The 17,981-nt window shown below is 36.8% G+C and overlaps 1 protein-coding gene across 1 annotated transcript in view; it reads left to right on the forward strand.

Moving 5' to 3' along the window:
• The window catches only part of LRP1B (LDL receptor related protein 1B), a 2,023,931-nt gene that overhangs the window by 1,481,440 nt on the left and 524,510 nt on the right, over positions 1-17,981 (forward strand). Inside the window, exons 36-37 of the mRNA XM_058301027.2 lie at positions 8,265-8,399; positions 8,976-9,105. Of these exons, the coding sequence (XP_058157010.1) occupies positions 8,265-8,399; positions 8,976-9,105 (265 nt within the window). The remainder of the gene's footprint in view (positions 1-8,264; positions 8,400-8,975; positions 9,106-17,981) is intronic.

A 17,981-nucleotide genomic window follows, 5' to 3' on the forward strand; every position in this document is an offset into this window, starting at 1 on the left:
ACTAAAGTCTATCAAGAAACTAGAATGCATTTAATATAGAATTTCTCATAAGCTTCTATATCATTTTTGGGATGTGCTTATTTGTCATTTTAAATATGTAGGACAGATTATACCAGGGCTAATATGATGGAAACAAAAAAACTGGATAAATAAAGCTAAGCAAACTGGTAAATTTTTGTGCTTAAAATTTGGAACTGTTCTTAAATAATTTTTTGAATTGTGTCTCAAACTTGACTTTCTTACTGAGTAATATGTAAGCTTTAAGAACCAAAACCTATTCCTAAAGACTCTTGTGGTCTACAAAATATGTACACTTTTCTTAGTTTATAACACTGGAAAAAGTAAGTTTCCTAGATGTCAATCAGATTCTGAGCTTACATGATCTTATTTTCCACATTACTATTTTAGGAACAGTGTACTAGAATCTTCCCTCATTACCATATCTAGTGATGAAACTCACATTTCCCCAGAAGGATTTATTTATGCCAGAGTTATTGGATTTTGTTTGTTTTTGTTTTAATGTAAAGGGAAGTTTTATTAAGATTTCCCTTTAATAAACTGTGGTATAATTTCTAATTTTTATAGCCTTACCAATCTAGCCAATATTTTTTTTAGCTATTCAGTAGCCCTTGTCAAATGGATAGTAGATCACAATACAGCTATAATTAGATTTTGTACAGGTAAAACAGGTTTCACATTATCAGAAATTTATTGATAAGAGATAATGAAAGAACCTCCTCCCTCAAGAACCAGTTTTAAATTTTAAAAAAATCTTCAAAGCTCTTTGGTTTATATTATGCTTCTCATACCCCTAATATTCCCTGTTAAATCATGTTAGCCAATAGTAATTGTTATACCAGTAATATAAATAGAGAAAAATAGAGAGGTGTGATTCCTTCCTTTCCTTCTTTTTTTTTCTTCTTAACTCCTCTTATATTCTTTTAATCCCATGTGCAATAATTTCCACACTGATTCCATCTCAGTATGACCATCACAATTTTTTGCCTTATCCATATAGCATTATTTGTCTAATAATAATAATAAATAGTAATAATAATAATAAAACGGACCTGGAGGTTTATTATTTGGATGTTCCAAGAAATAAGATTAGATACAATTGCTTCTACCAAATTTTGGTTGTTGTGTTATATTTATTTTTTTCCTCCCAGAAACCCAGACAAACCAAAGAATTAAATGTGACAATGTGTTTTAAATGTTCCAAGATACAGATCTTTTATAAATACATTATAATATTTATAAAAGTCCTATTTTTTAAAAAAACAAAAACAGCATCTTGGGGATTTTTACCATTTTATCTTTCAGGAAAAAAACTTAGTCATTAGGGAGGAATCTGATAAATGTAATACTTGACTTAGTTGAAGCCAGTCATTCATCCCTTATCTGGCAAGGAAAACCTTAGTAATCATGTTGAATCAGTTCCTGGGAATGAGAGAATCGTCATCATTTCTTTCCTGTTCATTGCACAAGAACATCTTCATGGCTGAATCAGTCATATATGAAGGAGATAGTGACATTCAACAAGAGCTGAAGAAGGTCTGTGTCTTAGTTTGTCACAGGGCTGCCAGTGCAAAGTACCAGAAATGGGTTGGCTTTTATACTGGGAATTTTATTTGTGGAAAATCTCAAAGCTCCTGTGTCATGAACTGTCCAAATCCAGGCAGTATCAGAGATGCTTTCTCACCAAAATTAGCTGCTGGTGATCCTGGTGTCCTACCATGTGGTGAGGCAAAATCACAGCTATTCTCTATACCTGTGGGTGCTCAGGCATTGACTTTATCTCTTTCTGGGCTTCCTCTCTCAGCCTCTGCTGCTCTACTTTCTCCCTGAGCCCAGCTGTGAGTGCTCAGGCATTTGGCTCATCTCTAAATCCTTCAGGTGATCCATGCACCCAGTCTCAGCTTCGGCTGGGGTGATCCTTGAGTCCTCTCACTCACATGGCAGGATCAAAATGGCAGAACTCCCTTTTCTGTGCCTTTCTGTGTGTTTTAAGTTTATATAAGACCAAGCAAGAGGAAAAAGACCTAACCTGTGTCATGTCTCACTGATGTGGTCCAATCACAAGCCATCTAATCAAGGTCCTTAACTGAATCTGATCAAAAGTCCCTATCTATACTGCGTTTACAGGCATAGAATGGATTACCTTTAAGAACATACTTGTATGGGGTTCACAAAAAACAAATCAGGACAGTCTAGATTCTAAATTCTTAGGAGAGCATTGTTTGAAAAAATTAATTAATATATTAAAATGACAGCAAATGTTTGACACTACCTCCTATAGCTCTCCAATGACCCAGAAATTCCACCCTCAATTATAGACCCAACAAACATGACAATATATGTCTACTACAAGACATGGACAAGAATGTTCATAGCAGCGTTATTTATAATACCCCAAAATTGAAAAGAATCCAAATGTTCAAAATAGGCAAATAATTTGTGGTATAGTCATACCATGAAAAGCAGGATGCATGGAACAAAAGGTTGAATCCAATAGTCATAATGCTGAATGAAAGAAATCAGACCAAGGAGTATATCTTGTTTGATGCCATTTATAGAAAAAAATTTTAAGACATCAGCAAAATGAAAGCATGGTGAAAGAAGTCAAAATAGTGACTGCTCACTGGGGCCCTGGGGAGGAGGACTATTTACCCACTAGTGAGGAGGAGGGGACACAAAGGGACCCTCCGAGAAGCTGATAGTGATCTGTTGCTTAATCTGAATGGTGGTTACCTGAATATGTTCCATATGAAAAATTTCATTAAGTTGTATACTTGAGATATATGTATTTAACTATGCATAAATTATAGATTATTAAGGAATATAATTAAGGATAATAATAAAAAAAGTATTCTGCCTCAGAAGGAAATATCCAGTGGTATGTCAAAAGTATATCTTTGATTCAGTTCAAAATATTTTACAGTATTTACACTTGTTTGAACAAAGATATAGAAAATTACTTATAAAATTTATGTATATCACAATTTTTGCTTTACATGGCTTTTTAAAATGTCAACAGGCAGGATCCATGATCTCATTTAACAAACTGATATTTAATGAGATAAATGTAAAGTTCTGAAGTTGGAAACAAAAATGTGGTTTAATAGCAACTAGCAACATACCCTGGGAAAAAAATCCTGTGTTTTATTTTTTTGTAGCTCTAGACAACAGAACCCGGAAAAATGAGCAAAAATTACAGAGGAAAAGGAATATCTTTATAACAGCTAAAATTGGCCTGAATTTTAAGATACTGTATTCTCTTTAAATGAGGGTAAACAAATAAAACATTAATGTTTGAAGATCAGAGTTGCAAGAGACCCTAAAGATGATGCTGAGCAAAAGCAGGTTCTTTCCACCCAATGCACTTTGAAGACCAGTTCCTGGGGCACACCGGGGTTTCAAAGAGAGAAAGAGTTCATTTGCTTGTGCACAGCAACGGAAGTCAGTGACTTAATGGCCCAAAAACCACCTCCTGGAACTGCAGTAATCCTGATAATATAATATTCAAGCTTGACAGTTTAGGCTAATGAGTACTGGAATGGATTTGGCTTAGATTCCTTCATGAATAAATATTAAGGGGTTGGACAGGATGGGAGGTGGTTACAAAACGAGGGTGAGTAACAAAATTATTACAATCACAAGACAGTCATTAGAGATCAAGGCATTTGGGGATAGGGGGCTACAGAACCAGGGTCAGTTACAAGGTTTTTTTCTTATATATTTCAAACAGAAGAGGGTGGAGTGGTTACCATTTCAACAAAAGTTTTCATATACAAGGGTAAGGTCAATCTGGAATAATCATCATAATTGCAACTCTTAAATAGAAATGACTATATACAAAGGTAAGATCCGTCTAGAATAAAACATCACAATGACAGGTTCTTAGTTGGAAATAACCATATACATAGGGTGAGGTCACTATAGCCGGTTGTAGTAATTTCAGATATTAACTTTGGCTATTATAATACACTAGAAGTAAAAGGCATCCATATAATGATTCAGTAATCATAATTACTTATTAATTCTTAATCCTTGATTACAAAGATGGTCTAAATTCTACCATACACACACACACACACATATGTATATACATTAATAAGTATCATTGTAAAAGTCCCATGGCAAATGATAGAGGAGTTATAAGAACCCATCCCTGGTTACCTTTTCTTTGCTGCCTTCCTAGTGTACTGGTAATGATTTCATTATGAGAGAGAAACATAGTAATATTGTACATTGTATTTTGTCTGATTTTTTGTCATTTATATATGCTGTTTTCTCAAATAGCATGTAAATTTAGGCCAGGAAACATGTCTTTGAATTCTTTAGAACCCAGCAGCCCACCCATAACACCTAGTATAGTGTGGTCACAGCACGTGGGCAATCAGTGTTTATTAACTAATCAAAGGTAGTGGTTTCCAAAGTGGAAAAGGGCTTTGAAGGATTTGCATTCCCTGTTCCTTATTTTCAGACAGCACCCTGCATAATCCAGCCTCTGCAAACAGAAAGGTCTTTAGCTCTTAAGTACCTCCAGAGGAAACTTTTTTTCTTAACTCAAGTGTTAATTTTTTCTCATTGTGAAAGTCTTATCCCTTGTTTTATAGACTATTTGGCTTTCCCTTTAATTCTTACTTTAGTAACACTGTAGGATAGCCAGACACAACTCTCTCTATATGGTAATCCTTAAAAATGGTTATCAAGTATCCTATTCTTATTATATCTGTAGAAAGGTAATTATAATTGTTATTTAAATTATAAATTGTTGTCTAATCCTGTAGTTGTATTACATATTACCCAATTACTATATGTCTTAAGGCAGTTTAGTTTTAATTCAATTCCAGAAAGTAAACTCCATGATTTCAGGGAATATGTTGGCATGTTCAATGCCATATCCCTATGCCTACAATAATGCTCAGTACATTACCTCATATCCTATAAATATGTGTTGAATAGGGGATAATGAAACTTTAAAAAATTACATTTTGGAATAAATGTCAGAGCAGAGTTATAACAGTGTTTTCTCCCCTTTGTTTTTTTTTAATCTGCATTTGGGATCTTCACAGTAAATTTGTATAAAATTTTATCATCTTTCAAGTTGATTCTCTTCCTAACTGAAGCATTCTTGATACAGTAGATCAAGAATAGATATTCCCAGATATTAGAAAATGTGTTTTCAGATTATAGCTGATACATTCCACTTGGAGTATGTTTGTGTAGGTGTGCAATATATATTCATAATTTGGTAAGGAGAGGGTATTTGGAAATGAATTAGTGATTTAATACTTCCATCCTCTTGGTCCTCCTGAGTTTATCATCACATGATTGATTTACTTGCACATTTCCTGAATATATCTAACAGAAAGCTAAGAAGAAAAACCCATCAATTCCTCAGTGCTGTGGACATGGCCATTTAGAGATAATCTCAGTATCACAGAGTAAACTAACAAATATTCACAAAGTATCTACTGAACACATAACTGCATTGGCAAAGGTAGGACATTTGAAGTGCCTACCCAGGAAATACTTCACAGTATAGTTCTACAGAGAAATATAGAAAAAGTAATTGTAGTTCATTATAACAATAATGGTATATACAAGATGGACTGGTATAATATGGGAAGGAATGTTTAAATCTTGCAAGGGAAGTTGGGAAGTGCTTCATGGTTTACTCTAGGGCTTGTAAAATGATTAAAGGATATTATGAAGGTAAGAGTCACATACAAATTTAGAAAAATTTATTTTATTTTCTTGTGAATATTGTCATGCTTGTCGTGTTTGAACTCCTGCGAAAATACTTGTCTGCAGTATTTACATGCTTCTCATCCTATACTATTGTGAACTATTCATCTTTTCATGCATCTAATTTTTGTTCCTTAATGAACTTATCTCGTATTAAGAGCTGTGTCTTTGTATCCCTCTTCTGACCAGTCTTTGTACAGTACATTACATTCATCCACTTAAATGTTTACTGCAAACTTACTACATACAAGACTCTCATTAGGTGTCAGAGATAGAGTAGTGAAAAAAATAAAGTTCCAACCCTCAAAGAAATTATAAACCAATGAGACAATTCAGACACTTCTATAAACAAACCAATAAATCATAATATTTTGATATTGATAAGTAGTATGGAGACAAGGTAGGGTAAGGGAGATGGCATTTATGGTGGGGTAATCATTTGTATAAGGACATCTTGGAAAGTTTCACAGAGAAGGAAATATTTGATCTGTACAGACATCTGGAGGAAGAATATCCAGATAGATAGAAAAGATAATGCAAAAATCATGAGACTGAAGAACACTTGATTTGTTCTATAAACAGGAAGATAAGTGTTTTCCATCTCTAGAAATGGCTGAGTAAGGGGGTGATGGGAAAGACAGCAGGTGAGAGAAGCCTGGAGGGAGGATGGGAGATCATGAAGACTATGGGAAGAAACTTTTATTTTACTTTGAATGAGATGAGATTTCATTAGAGGATTTGAGTAGAGGGACCAAAAATGATCTTATAACTCTAGCTCCTACATGTAAGAGTGACACATGGGGGGAAGAGGAGTACAGGGGCAAAACTAGAAGCTGAGAGAACAGTTAGGAGACTATTGTAATACTACTGTTAAGAGTTAATAGTGACTTGGACTAGAATGTAAATAGTAGAGGGTGCGAGAAATGGTTGGATGATGGCTATGTGTTGAAGGAAAAAATTTAAAAGCCTAAAATACTTGGTGATAGATTACATGTGAAAGTACTTGGTGATGGATTGGATGTGGATGTGAGAAAAAGTGATCAAGAACGATACTGAGGTTTTGAGCTCAAGTAGCAAAGGATAGAGAAGCCATCCATCATGCCACTATGGCATGGGGAGGTGCCATGAGGAAGACTGCAAGAAAAGCATATTTCAGAGCACAGCTTTTGCATCTCAATATTGCCATTTCTATATCAAATGAAGATACAAAGTAAGCAGTTGGATATATAGATCTGAGATTTTGGAAGATAGTTAGACTGTACACATAATAGTTAATATGTTTTTGTTGATTGATTCCCTCTCTAAATAATGAAAACATATTAACTGATGCTTTTACAAAATTGAAAATCAAGCACGTGCTTTATTTCAGGATATATATTTGGAAAAGTTATCTCTGTTGTGCTTCAAACAATTGTGTATCTGACTTACCATAGCTGAGAACAGGGGTTCTTTGAAATCATTCCCCAAAGATTTAAAAGAATTCAGACTATATTTTATTTGAAATGGAATCCTCACACTTACTGATAAATGGTTCTATTATACTAATTGCTTTGTCTTTATTCCTTAGTCTGACACTGTGCCAGAAGGAAATTATATTGGTCTTAAAGGATTTGTTCGTCAAATGGCCATGTAGGTTACAACACAAAAGCTTACTTAGTTTGTGGCAAATTTATTATTTAATGATTTGTCCCCGGTGTCTTTCTGGTGGCTGTATTAAAAATCATTGGTCTATAATTGCTAGCCTTTATGCATATTCATGCACATAGAATATATTTCATTTATAGTCTTTAGATACATTTTTTATTCAAATATTCCAAAAGCATGGTTACTCAAAGACTCTATGACAGCATAGAGCAATTCCTCAAGTATTCTTAAGCCAATTTGTACAATGAGAGTTTGAAAAATAATGTAATGCATTTGTATCTCACATTTGGGAAACTAGTACTTCAGCAGGAATAATTGGATTAAAGACATTTTTAAGGTTTTCTGCATTTTGAATGACTTTATGCTTAAAGCATCCTTGATATAGTTAAAATGCCCTATGTTTTTTTTCATCTTCTTTCTACTTTGAGACTGCTGAGTTGATTATCCCAAGTGGCATTCTTTGCATATTTCAAAGACTCAAACACAGGTAGTAAAGAGGAAAATTGTAGTTGAATATAACCTGGTGTGATACCAAGTTTGCAAATTCATGGGAATAAGGATTTATTGTGTTAAAATATGTAGGAAAATGAGAAAAAAAAGAGGATGTGGTAAGTCATTCCCCAAACATTTTAAATAAATACTTATAAAAAACCATTTGATTAAAATCTATGTTCTTTCATGCTGTTTTAATATCTTTCTTTCTATTTACGTTAATAAATTATCCTGAAGAATAAACCTACTCTAGCACACCCAGGATGATAACACAAAAAAATACTGATGCAGTGTGATGCTAATCCATACAGAGTTACCTTTAACTGTGTTTTTTTTTTTTTTTTCCTCTCTCTCTTTCTGTGTCTTATCCATAGAAAATGATACCATCTACTGGACAGACATGGGTTTCAATAAAATTAGCCGGTCTAAAAGAGATCAGACTTGGAAAGAAGATATCATTACCAATGGCTTGGGAAGAGTGGAAGGGATAGCTATTGACTGGATTGCTGGTATAATCTTTTTTTGTCTTTTCATTTTATATCTATTTTATTTGGGACCCAATTGTTTCATAAAAACTCTGTTTCTAACTCAACTCCTTTTTTATACTTCTAGCCACAGGGGTAAATAGTTTCTTTTACTTTGGGCTTCACTCTTTCTAAGGCTTTTGAGTCTTTGGATAAGTGTTTTTATGTAGACATATATTATATAGTCTTAACTTTACCCAAATCTCCTGAGAGCTCCATAAGGCAAGTAAACAAAAGTGTTAGAAGTTCTCTTTTGCCTGCAGTCAATAGAAAGTTAAAATAGAACCATTCTTCAGGTGGAGAAATTTCAACTTATTTTTGACATATAAATATATCATTATATGATGTAAACTAGAGATGTGTGAGATTAAAATTGCAAGTGTTTGCATATCAGTTTATTTATAATTTTCTGCTTAAGAAATAGACACATTAAAAAAACTGTAGGAAGTAAATGGTTTCTTGAGAGTTATGTAAATGCTCAGAAGTGTAATTTACAGCTATAAATAATAACTAATTTCCACTCTCACAAATGTATTTTAAATACTTCTCTCTTTCTTCTAGGTAACATGTATTGGACAGATCATGGCTTCAATTTAATTGAAGTTGCAAGACTTAATGGCTCTTTCCGTTATGTAATTATTTCCCAAGGCCTGGATCAACCAAGATCTATAGCAGTGCACCCAGAGAAAGGGTAATTTTAAGATTTGCACATATATTCTGCATTTTAAATGAGTTAAGTACCATGGAAAAAAATCCAGACATCCTTATTAGTATTTACATTTGGTGTATTGTCTGAAACAAAACTCAAAAATACCTAATCTAACTAGTAGGAAAAGAAAAGTCTGCTCATATGTGTTTTTAATATATATGTAATGGAGTTCCATTTTTTAATACAATTTCTTATTGCACATGTAAATCCAAATGAGGATACCAACATGTTTTTAGATTCTCAATTTAAAACTCTGCCCTAAAATGGTTTGTGTGATAGGTACTTAATTATTTTCTGAGCAAATGAAATAACCATTTGAAGCCAAACTTCTTCTATATTTCTAAATCTTCAATTTCCATTTTTGGACCTATCATGCTAAATCCACCTCTTCATTCCAAGGTTTTCTTTGGAGTTCCTTCTTGACATTTTCATTTCAGTGTTTCATGGGCACTCAAACTATACATATCTGAAATGGAAAGATTTCAATCTGCCACCAAGTTCTTCTAAATAATTCTATTTTTCTTCTAAATAATTCTATTATCATTTTACTACTTTTCAACTTCATTACCTCCATTCTGAATTATACCACTGATTCCCTGATATTGACAAAGGCTTGAGTGATTTCTTTTCCTTTTAATATAAAACTGCTCATTACATTTTAACTCTACAAGGTGAGGGGTCATGTGTGTTTGATTTATTTCTCTATCCCTAGGGCTTAGCACAGCAGTGGGTATATAAAAGGTAGCAGACTGACCATCTCTTTTTAATATATCAATAGTCTCTATTTTCCTTGTATTACTCCTCAATACTGTGTTTCTTACGTTGTTAGTTTGATTTAAGTGATTTTAAAAAGAGAAAAATGTTGTCTTCATAGAATTCCTATGTCTTTTAGAGTAGAAGAAAAGTAAAGCTATCCTGGTCATGCAAAGTTGTAGATAAACAAGTTTAAGGAACACCGATTTAGAATAATGCAGATTTATATGAAATACTAATCAACTCTCTTATATATCTCCAGGCTTCCCTCCTTGTTGTATTTTGTATGTACTCTTCCAATATTATTTGCTTCACTCTCTTACTAAATGCTATATGCATAGGTCATAATATTGAATAGTGAAAATGGGGGAAAAAGGTTAATATAGGAGAGAGATTTGACAAAAAAAAATTATCACACTTCAAGCTGAAAGTAGGTTTGGAAAAAAGGTGCTTTGGTTAGAAATGCTCTTACATGCAAGTAACATACATTCAGTTACAATGCATTAAGTGTATAGGACTTTTATTTTCCTAATGTAAAAGAACACTAGAAGTATATGGCTGCAAGTAATGATTCAATTGCTCAACCATGTTTTTATCTTTCTGATCTACCATCTTTGCCAGGTTACATTTTGTCCTCATGTTTGATGTAATTGCCTCATTGTGGCAACATTCTTGATATATCATCAGGCATCCTGTCTGCATTTAAGGAAGGAAGAAGCAATATATGGCAAATCATTTTCTGGCTAGGCTGTATTGCTTTATTTGGGAGAAGAAAGTCCTTAGTAGTCATCACTTTGCTTTTCTTAAGCCAGAAGTAGGTTACATACCTGTCTTCAGATGGGGAAGGGATTATCTTGATTTATGTAGACAAATTATGATTTATCACCTGGGGCTGGGATAAGGTCACAAATAAAGCAAGGCACGCTGGATACCTGAACAAACACGTTCCTTATTACTAGGGAAGATCTTAGACATGGATTTCAAAGAGATGATATGCGACTGAGGAAAACCAGCCCTCTTGATTGTTTTCCTATTTCACTGGGCATCGCAGCTCACTCTCCTTTTAGAGCTCTTCTTTTTCTCTGACTTCTTAATGTTAGAGGTTCCAGGGACTCACTGCAGGATGTTATTCTTTTTTTTATTGCTACTTATTCATACTATGGTCTTATGTTATCTATATGTTAATGATTTCAAAATGTTTATCCCCAGACGAAACCTCACCCCTGAACTCAAGATTTTTATGTATAACTGCTTACTCAACCTTTTCATTTGGAGGCCTGTGACAGATTGTACTTTCCAAGATGATTATAACAATATCTGCCATACTTTTCTTACAGTATGAAACTGACACTTTCCCCATAGAGAAGTAGAGACTTTTTCCCCCTATGTTTCAATCTGGGTAGGCCTGTGACTGAGGTTGAGATGATATAATGTGACTTCTGAGGCTCGATTATAGAAGGAGATAAAGCTTCCTCCTGGTGTTTTTGGGATGCTCTTAGTAACCAACCATTAGGCAGTGAGAAAACCAATCAGCCACATAAAAAGGACACATATAGTTGCTCCAGCTGACAACTCTAGCTAAGGTCCTTGCTGATGGCCAGCACTAATGACCAGGCAGGTGAAGTGAGTGAGCTTTCAAATGAAGCCTACATCCCAACTAATAAGTCATCCCAGTATTGATGCTACCTCAGTTGGTGTGGTGCAGTGTATTAGCCAGGGTTTTCTAGGGAAACAGAACTAACAGGAGATATCTATAAATAGTATGAGATTTTATAAAATTGTCTCACGTGATCTTGGGGATGGACAAGTCCAAATTCTGTAAGGGCAGGCTACAAGCCAGGGATTCTGATGAAGGTCCTTGATGAGTTTTCTATTTGATGCTAGCTGTCTGAAATAGAGATGGAAATTCTCTCTGTATGTGCTGAAATCAAATCACTTCTTTTTTTACAGCCTTCAACTGATTGGATGAGATCAGTTCAACTGATTGGATGACTCATTGTTGATGGCAATCTGCTCAACCAATTATAGATTAATCAGCCATCTATGCAATCAACCCACTGATGACTAAAGTTCATAAAATGTTCTTGTATTACAATTAGTTCAATACTTGCTTGACCAAACAACTGGGCACCACTACCTAACCATCACTGTCCACCCCTTGTCAAATTGACAGCCATATTCATCTCCTTAAACCATACTTAATCTCTAAATAAAAACAATAACAAACATATATATTTTTCCAAGTAATAATACTCAACTGTCCTGTGTGCAACCAGAAATGCAGCAAATCCCTCCAGAGTAGAGTGCAAGTCCTTGTGTCCCTCCAGAGTAGAGTGCAAGTCCTTGTGTTATAGTTGTTGAAAGAGTTTCAATTATTTGCATATGTAAAGGCCAGGACTCAGGAATGATTTTGAGAAGGAAAAATGATTTGTTGACCACCGGCCAGACTCGGGGAGCTTTCTGTTTCAAACCTGAGCCTCCAACAAGATTTTCAAGCTCCTTTTATACAGGGTGGGGAGTCAAATGGTGCTGTTATCAAAGAAAACTACTTTCTTTGTTACTTAAGTCTTTGCCTGAGTACCAGATAGGTTTTGAATTAACATATTGCCCACATTTCAGGTGAGCTTGAATTAGCATCTTGCCCACATTCTGTCTGGATGCAACTTTGAATACACGTTTAGTCTTATATCCTTTCTGATCATTCAAAGCCCATATCACTTAACTGGATTTCTAGAGACTAAGCACATTTGGATACAGAATTAGATGGTTTTCAATTTATGCACAGGCTATATTATATTTCCCATTCGAGGCCAAGTCCAAGTTCCCTTAAGTTTCAGCATCACCACCATCAGAGTTTCCCTGGACTGACTGGTATGTATATAGAGTTTGCATTGCTACATTGCCTTCTGGGACTGGAGTCGTTGCCATGGTCACCAAGGGCAGGACTGCACCCTCTTACTGTCCCACACCCACAAGTCAGGACAGACAGTTTAGGTTATCTCCGAAGAGACAAAGAGCCTCCCACCCGTAGCTCACATCACTTGAGTAATATTAACTCTTTAACTTGACATCCTTAAATACTATAGCATGAAACTAATACAATTTGTCATATAAGGGGAAAAGATAGGGAAGAAAACAAAGATATTCATTTTATGTACATACAAACATTCTCATAACAAAACAAGGAAGAAATATTCATGTACATTACATTCCTCATTTCTGTAACTGGTCACGTGGTCAAAGTCCATATTTATCACTACCTTATTCCACTACCCATTCTATGTTCACTTTACACTCAGAAAGCACCTCAGCTGGCTGTGGTTCTTTATTTGGTGGGGTCACCCAAACCTTCATTCCTGAAGATTCTGGGCCATTGTTATTGCAGCATTGATTGGGTTGTTTCAGTTTTCTACAGTTAATCACAATGCTTGGTAGTATTAAGAGATGCCCTAGGGCAGGGGTTCTTAAGGAGGAGTTCATGAGCTTGAATTGAAATTCAAAAAATCATTATTCTTGTGGTCATATGATGGTACAGGTGTGATATTTTTATTAAAAAATACACAGTGCAGTGTGGACTTAGTAAGGGGTCCATGGTTTTCACCTGACTGGCAAAGGGGTCTGTGGAAGAAAAAGTTTAAGAACCTCTGCCCTGGGGGTCGCCTACATTCCAAGCTAACTCTTCTTTACCTCCATTGTGTAGATGCAGTCTTATTTCCCCTTGCTAGTCAGGACCAATACCCCAGGCAGTACAGTAATTCCTTTCTCTACCTGTTGATTCAGAGGCAAGATGACCCCAATGTAGCCAGGTGGCAGTCTTAACTTCCAGTTCAGTGGAATCATTGTTGTGTTTCCTGGTGGAAGTACTCTCATTTTGGAATAAAGAGCTGTAGACAAGCAAAGCTTACGGATGAAAGTACAGGAAGCAAAAATTTTCTTAGTGGATCACTAGGGGTAATAATGAATGGTACCATTCCCATTTCCAACCCTTGATTTCTGGACCCATGAATCCTGGGTATGGGATAAAGAGCACTGTACAGTGGACATTGATTTAGAGCATACACAGCCATACACAGGAGAACATTGCTCCAGACCTGAGAGGTATTGCCACCTACTTGGTGCTATAATTGAGTCTCCTAAAGACCATTCTATCAATCCAGCTGCTTCAGGATGATGGGGAACATAGTAAAACCAGTGAATACCATGAGTATGTACCATTCCCACACACTATTTGCTGTGAAATGGGTTCCTTGAACAGAAGCAATGCTGTGTGAAATACTATGGCAATGGATAAGACATCTGGTAAGTCTGTGAATGGTAGTTTTGGAAGAAGCATTGTGTTCAGTGAAGGCAAACCCATATCCAGAGTATGTCTATTCCAGTTAGAACAAATTGCTGCCCCTTCCATGATAGAAGATGTCCAATGTAATAAACTTGCCTCCAGGTAGCAGGCTGATCACTTTGGGGAATAGTCCCATGTCGGGGGCTCTGTATGTGTGTCTCTGTTTCTGGCAGATTGGGATCTCATCACTGGCTACAGCAAAGTCAGCCTTGGTGAGGGAAAGTGTATGTTGCTGAGGCCATGCATAATCCCCAGCCCTACCATTGTGGCCACCGTTAATGAGCCCATTGGACAATGACTGGAGTGGATGGAGAAATAGACTGACTGTGATCACAGAACAGGTCATCTTACCCACTTGATTATTAAAAGGTTCCTTTGCTGAAGTCACCCTCTGGTGAGCATTCACATGGGTCACAAATATTTTCATGCTTTTTGTCCACTCAGAAAGATCTATTCATTGCCTCTTCCCCAGATCTCTTCGCCTGCCTTCAGGACCCATCTGAGTCCTATGATGGAGTGCTGCTGTGCATACTCAACTTTATGGTTTGGCAGGTCAGACTATATACAGCTCCTTATAGGCAACTATGGTCTCATGATGACCTGATGGCCCATGGTTAAGCATCCTGTCTAATAAGGCCCAGTAGCAGGCCAAAAACAGTTTCTCAAAAAGAGAGTAGCTATCTACAGAGATGGCAGGAATTTGCTCCAAAACCCTCAAATCCAAAATCCTGAAGGTCTACATTGTGATTCTCCTATAAGGGCTTGCCAAAGGCACCAGACAGCATCTCTATTTGCCACTGACACTTCCATTACTACTGGATCTACTGGATCATATGGCCCAAGTGGTACTGCAGCTTGCACAGCAGCCTGGATCTGTCAGAGCTCCTCTTGTTCCAGTACCCACTCAAAACTAGCAACTTTTCTGGTATCTTGGTAAATGGGCCAGATTAGCACACTGAAATGAGGAATAAGTTGTCTCAAACCTCCAGAGGCCAACTAAATGTAGTGCCTATTTTTTGGCCATAGGAGGAGCCAGATACAACAGCTTATCCTTCACTTTATAAGAAATATCTCAATGTGCCTCACACCACACCTAGAAATTTCACTGATGTGGAAGACCCATGTATTTTTGTTGGATTCATCTCCCATCTCCCATCATGTTTATGGTTTACCAATAAGTTTAGAATCATTGCTACTTCTTGCTCACTATATCCAGTCAACATGATATCATCAATATAATGGATCAGTGTGATATCTTGTGGGAGAGAGAGACAATGAAGGTCCCTACAGACAATATTATGACAAAGGTTTGGAGAGTTGATATACCTCTGAAGCAAGACAGTGAAGGTATATTCCTGGCCTTTCCAGCTGAAGGCACTGTTTCTGGTGGTCCTTACTAATGACAATTGAGAGAAAAGCATTTGCCAGATCAGTAACAGCACACCAGGTACTGAGGGATGTATTGATTTGCTCAAGCAATGATACCACATCTGGAACAGCAGGAGCAATTGAAGTCACTACCTAGTTAAGTTTACAGTAATCCACTATCATCGTTTAAGATCTATCTGTTTTCTGCACAGGCCAAATAGGAGAGTTGAATGGGGAATCACCACCCCTGTATGCTTCATGTATTTGATGATATTTGGCACTAATATCTGCAACCCTCCAAGAATCCAGTATTGCTTTTGATTTACTATTTTCCTAAGGCAGTTCAAGTGACTTCTACTTGGCCTTCATTACCATAAAAGCCCTTACTCCACAAGTCAGGGAACCAATGTGGGGATTCTATGAGTTGCTCAGTATTTCTACTCCAATTATGCATTTTGGGACTGTGGAAATAACCACAGAATAACTGCACTGAACCCACTGTGAGAAAGACCTGAGCTAAAACTCTGTTGATCATCTGATCTTCATAAGCCCCTACACTGACTGGTGAACCACAGTGACATTTTGGGTCTCATAGAATTAATGTCACTTATGACATCAGACAGATATCAGATCCCCCAAATGTCTAATCTTTTCCTTTTCCCAATGCACAGTTATCATGGTAAAAGGCCATAGGTCTCTTTGGGAAAAGCTGGGAGGAAGATTAATAGTATACATTCAGGTTATGCTTTTGTCCACTTAACCTAGATCTCTTCTGCTTATACAAATTAAGTAGGAATTTAGTAGACTGCTGTAGCAGTTTGAGGTAATTTATGAATTCCAAAAAGAGAGATTACGTTTATAAACTGGTCTGCTCCTCTGGGCAAGATATCCTTTGATTGATTTAAACTGAAAGACTTTACATTTACTTGATTAAATGAAAATTAGGGCTTTGATTCAACCATGTTATTAGGGTGTGCAGGGTTGAGTTCCCACCCCTTTGGTAGGCTATATAAATAGATGCTCAACCAAGAACATGGAAGTGGATAGGTGAGAAAAGAGAGAGGGCTCCATAGATGTGAAAGAGGATCCAGAGCCCCCGGGAAGAGAGATGAGCTATTTGCCTAATAGTTTAAAGCTGACCTTGTGAGGAGTACAGAGCAGCTGAGCCCAGAAAGAAATAAGCCTGGAATGGCAGACGAGCCCTTGGGTAGCCTGCAGTTGAGATTGGAAGAAGCTGGGACCACAGAGCCTTAAGAGGGAAGAGCAAAGCTGAAGCCTCACAGATGGTGCTGCCATCTTGCTTCAACATATGGCAACAGAATTTGGTAAGGGATAACCTTGAGTTGGACTCTTTCGGGCCTTGTGACTGTAAACTTTTATCCCAAATAAATGCCCTTTATATATATATATTTTTAAAGATTTATTTATTTCTCTCCCCTTCCCCCGCCCCAGTTGTCTGTTCTCTGTGTCTATTTGCTGCGTGTTCTTTCTTTGTCCACTTCTGTTGTTGTCAGCGGCACGGGAATCTGTGTTTCTTTTTGTTGTGTCAGCTCTCCATGTGTGTGGCGCCATTCCTGGGCAGGCTGAACTTTCTTTTTGCACTGGGTGGTTCTCCTTACGGGGCACACTCCTTGCGCGTGGGGTTCCCCTACGCAGGGGACACCCCTGCGTGGCACGGTAGTCCTTTCGCGCATCAGCACTGTACATGGGCCAGCTCCACATGGGTCAAGGAGGCCCGGGGTTTGAACCGTGGACCTCCCATGTGGTAGACGGATGCCCTAACCACTGGGCCAAATTTATAAAACAGATTTCTGGTACTTTGTATCAGCACCCCTTTGCCTGACTAATACAGCTGCCCATTTATTTTACTTCTAGGTAGACCATGATCTATTAGTCAAAGCCATAGGTTTAAATGGCTCAGACTTTTTTGATTGCTGCTTTGAGTCTGCTTTTTGTTGTGGTGGCCACTTCCATTTTTTCTTTATTGATTTAAGTGCTCCCACTTGGTTTCTGCTAGCCTGGGATCCAATCATCCTCAAAGTGTTTAAGTCTCCTAGTTCTGTGACAGTAGTTCCCATGGTAATAGCTAACCTATTCTTCAGGGAAAATGGAGTTAGTCTCACATATTTTTTCCTCACTGACCTGTTTAAAGGTGGTATGTCCTCTGGATATTCCTGGTTGGTAGGTATAGACAGGTTTTAGATGGTGAATCTGTTCTAACATTCCAATCTCTCTAAGCTTTTACAGGCTTTTACCTCATCTACAGTATACCAGGGCAATTCTTGCATCTTGACCTCAAGCAATATTGGCTACCTTTTGGTCCATCTTTCAACCAATCACTGTTAGAGTCTGTTCTCACTCCTCAAGTTACAACATTGAATTCAGAGTCTCTGCTCAG

Source organism: Dasypus novemcinctus, chromosome 7 (genome assembly GCF_030445035.2).
Source record: "Dasypus novemcinctus isolate mDasNov1 chromosome 7, mDasNov1.1.hap2, whole genome shotgun sequence".
Taxonomy (NCBI): Eukaryota; Metazoa; Chordata; class Mammalia; order Cingulata; family Dasypodidae; genus Dasypus; species Dasypus novemcinctus.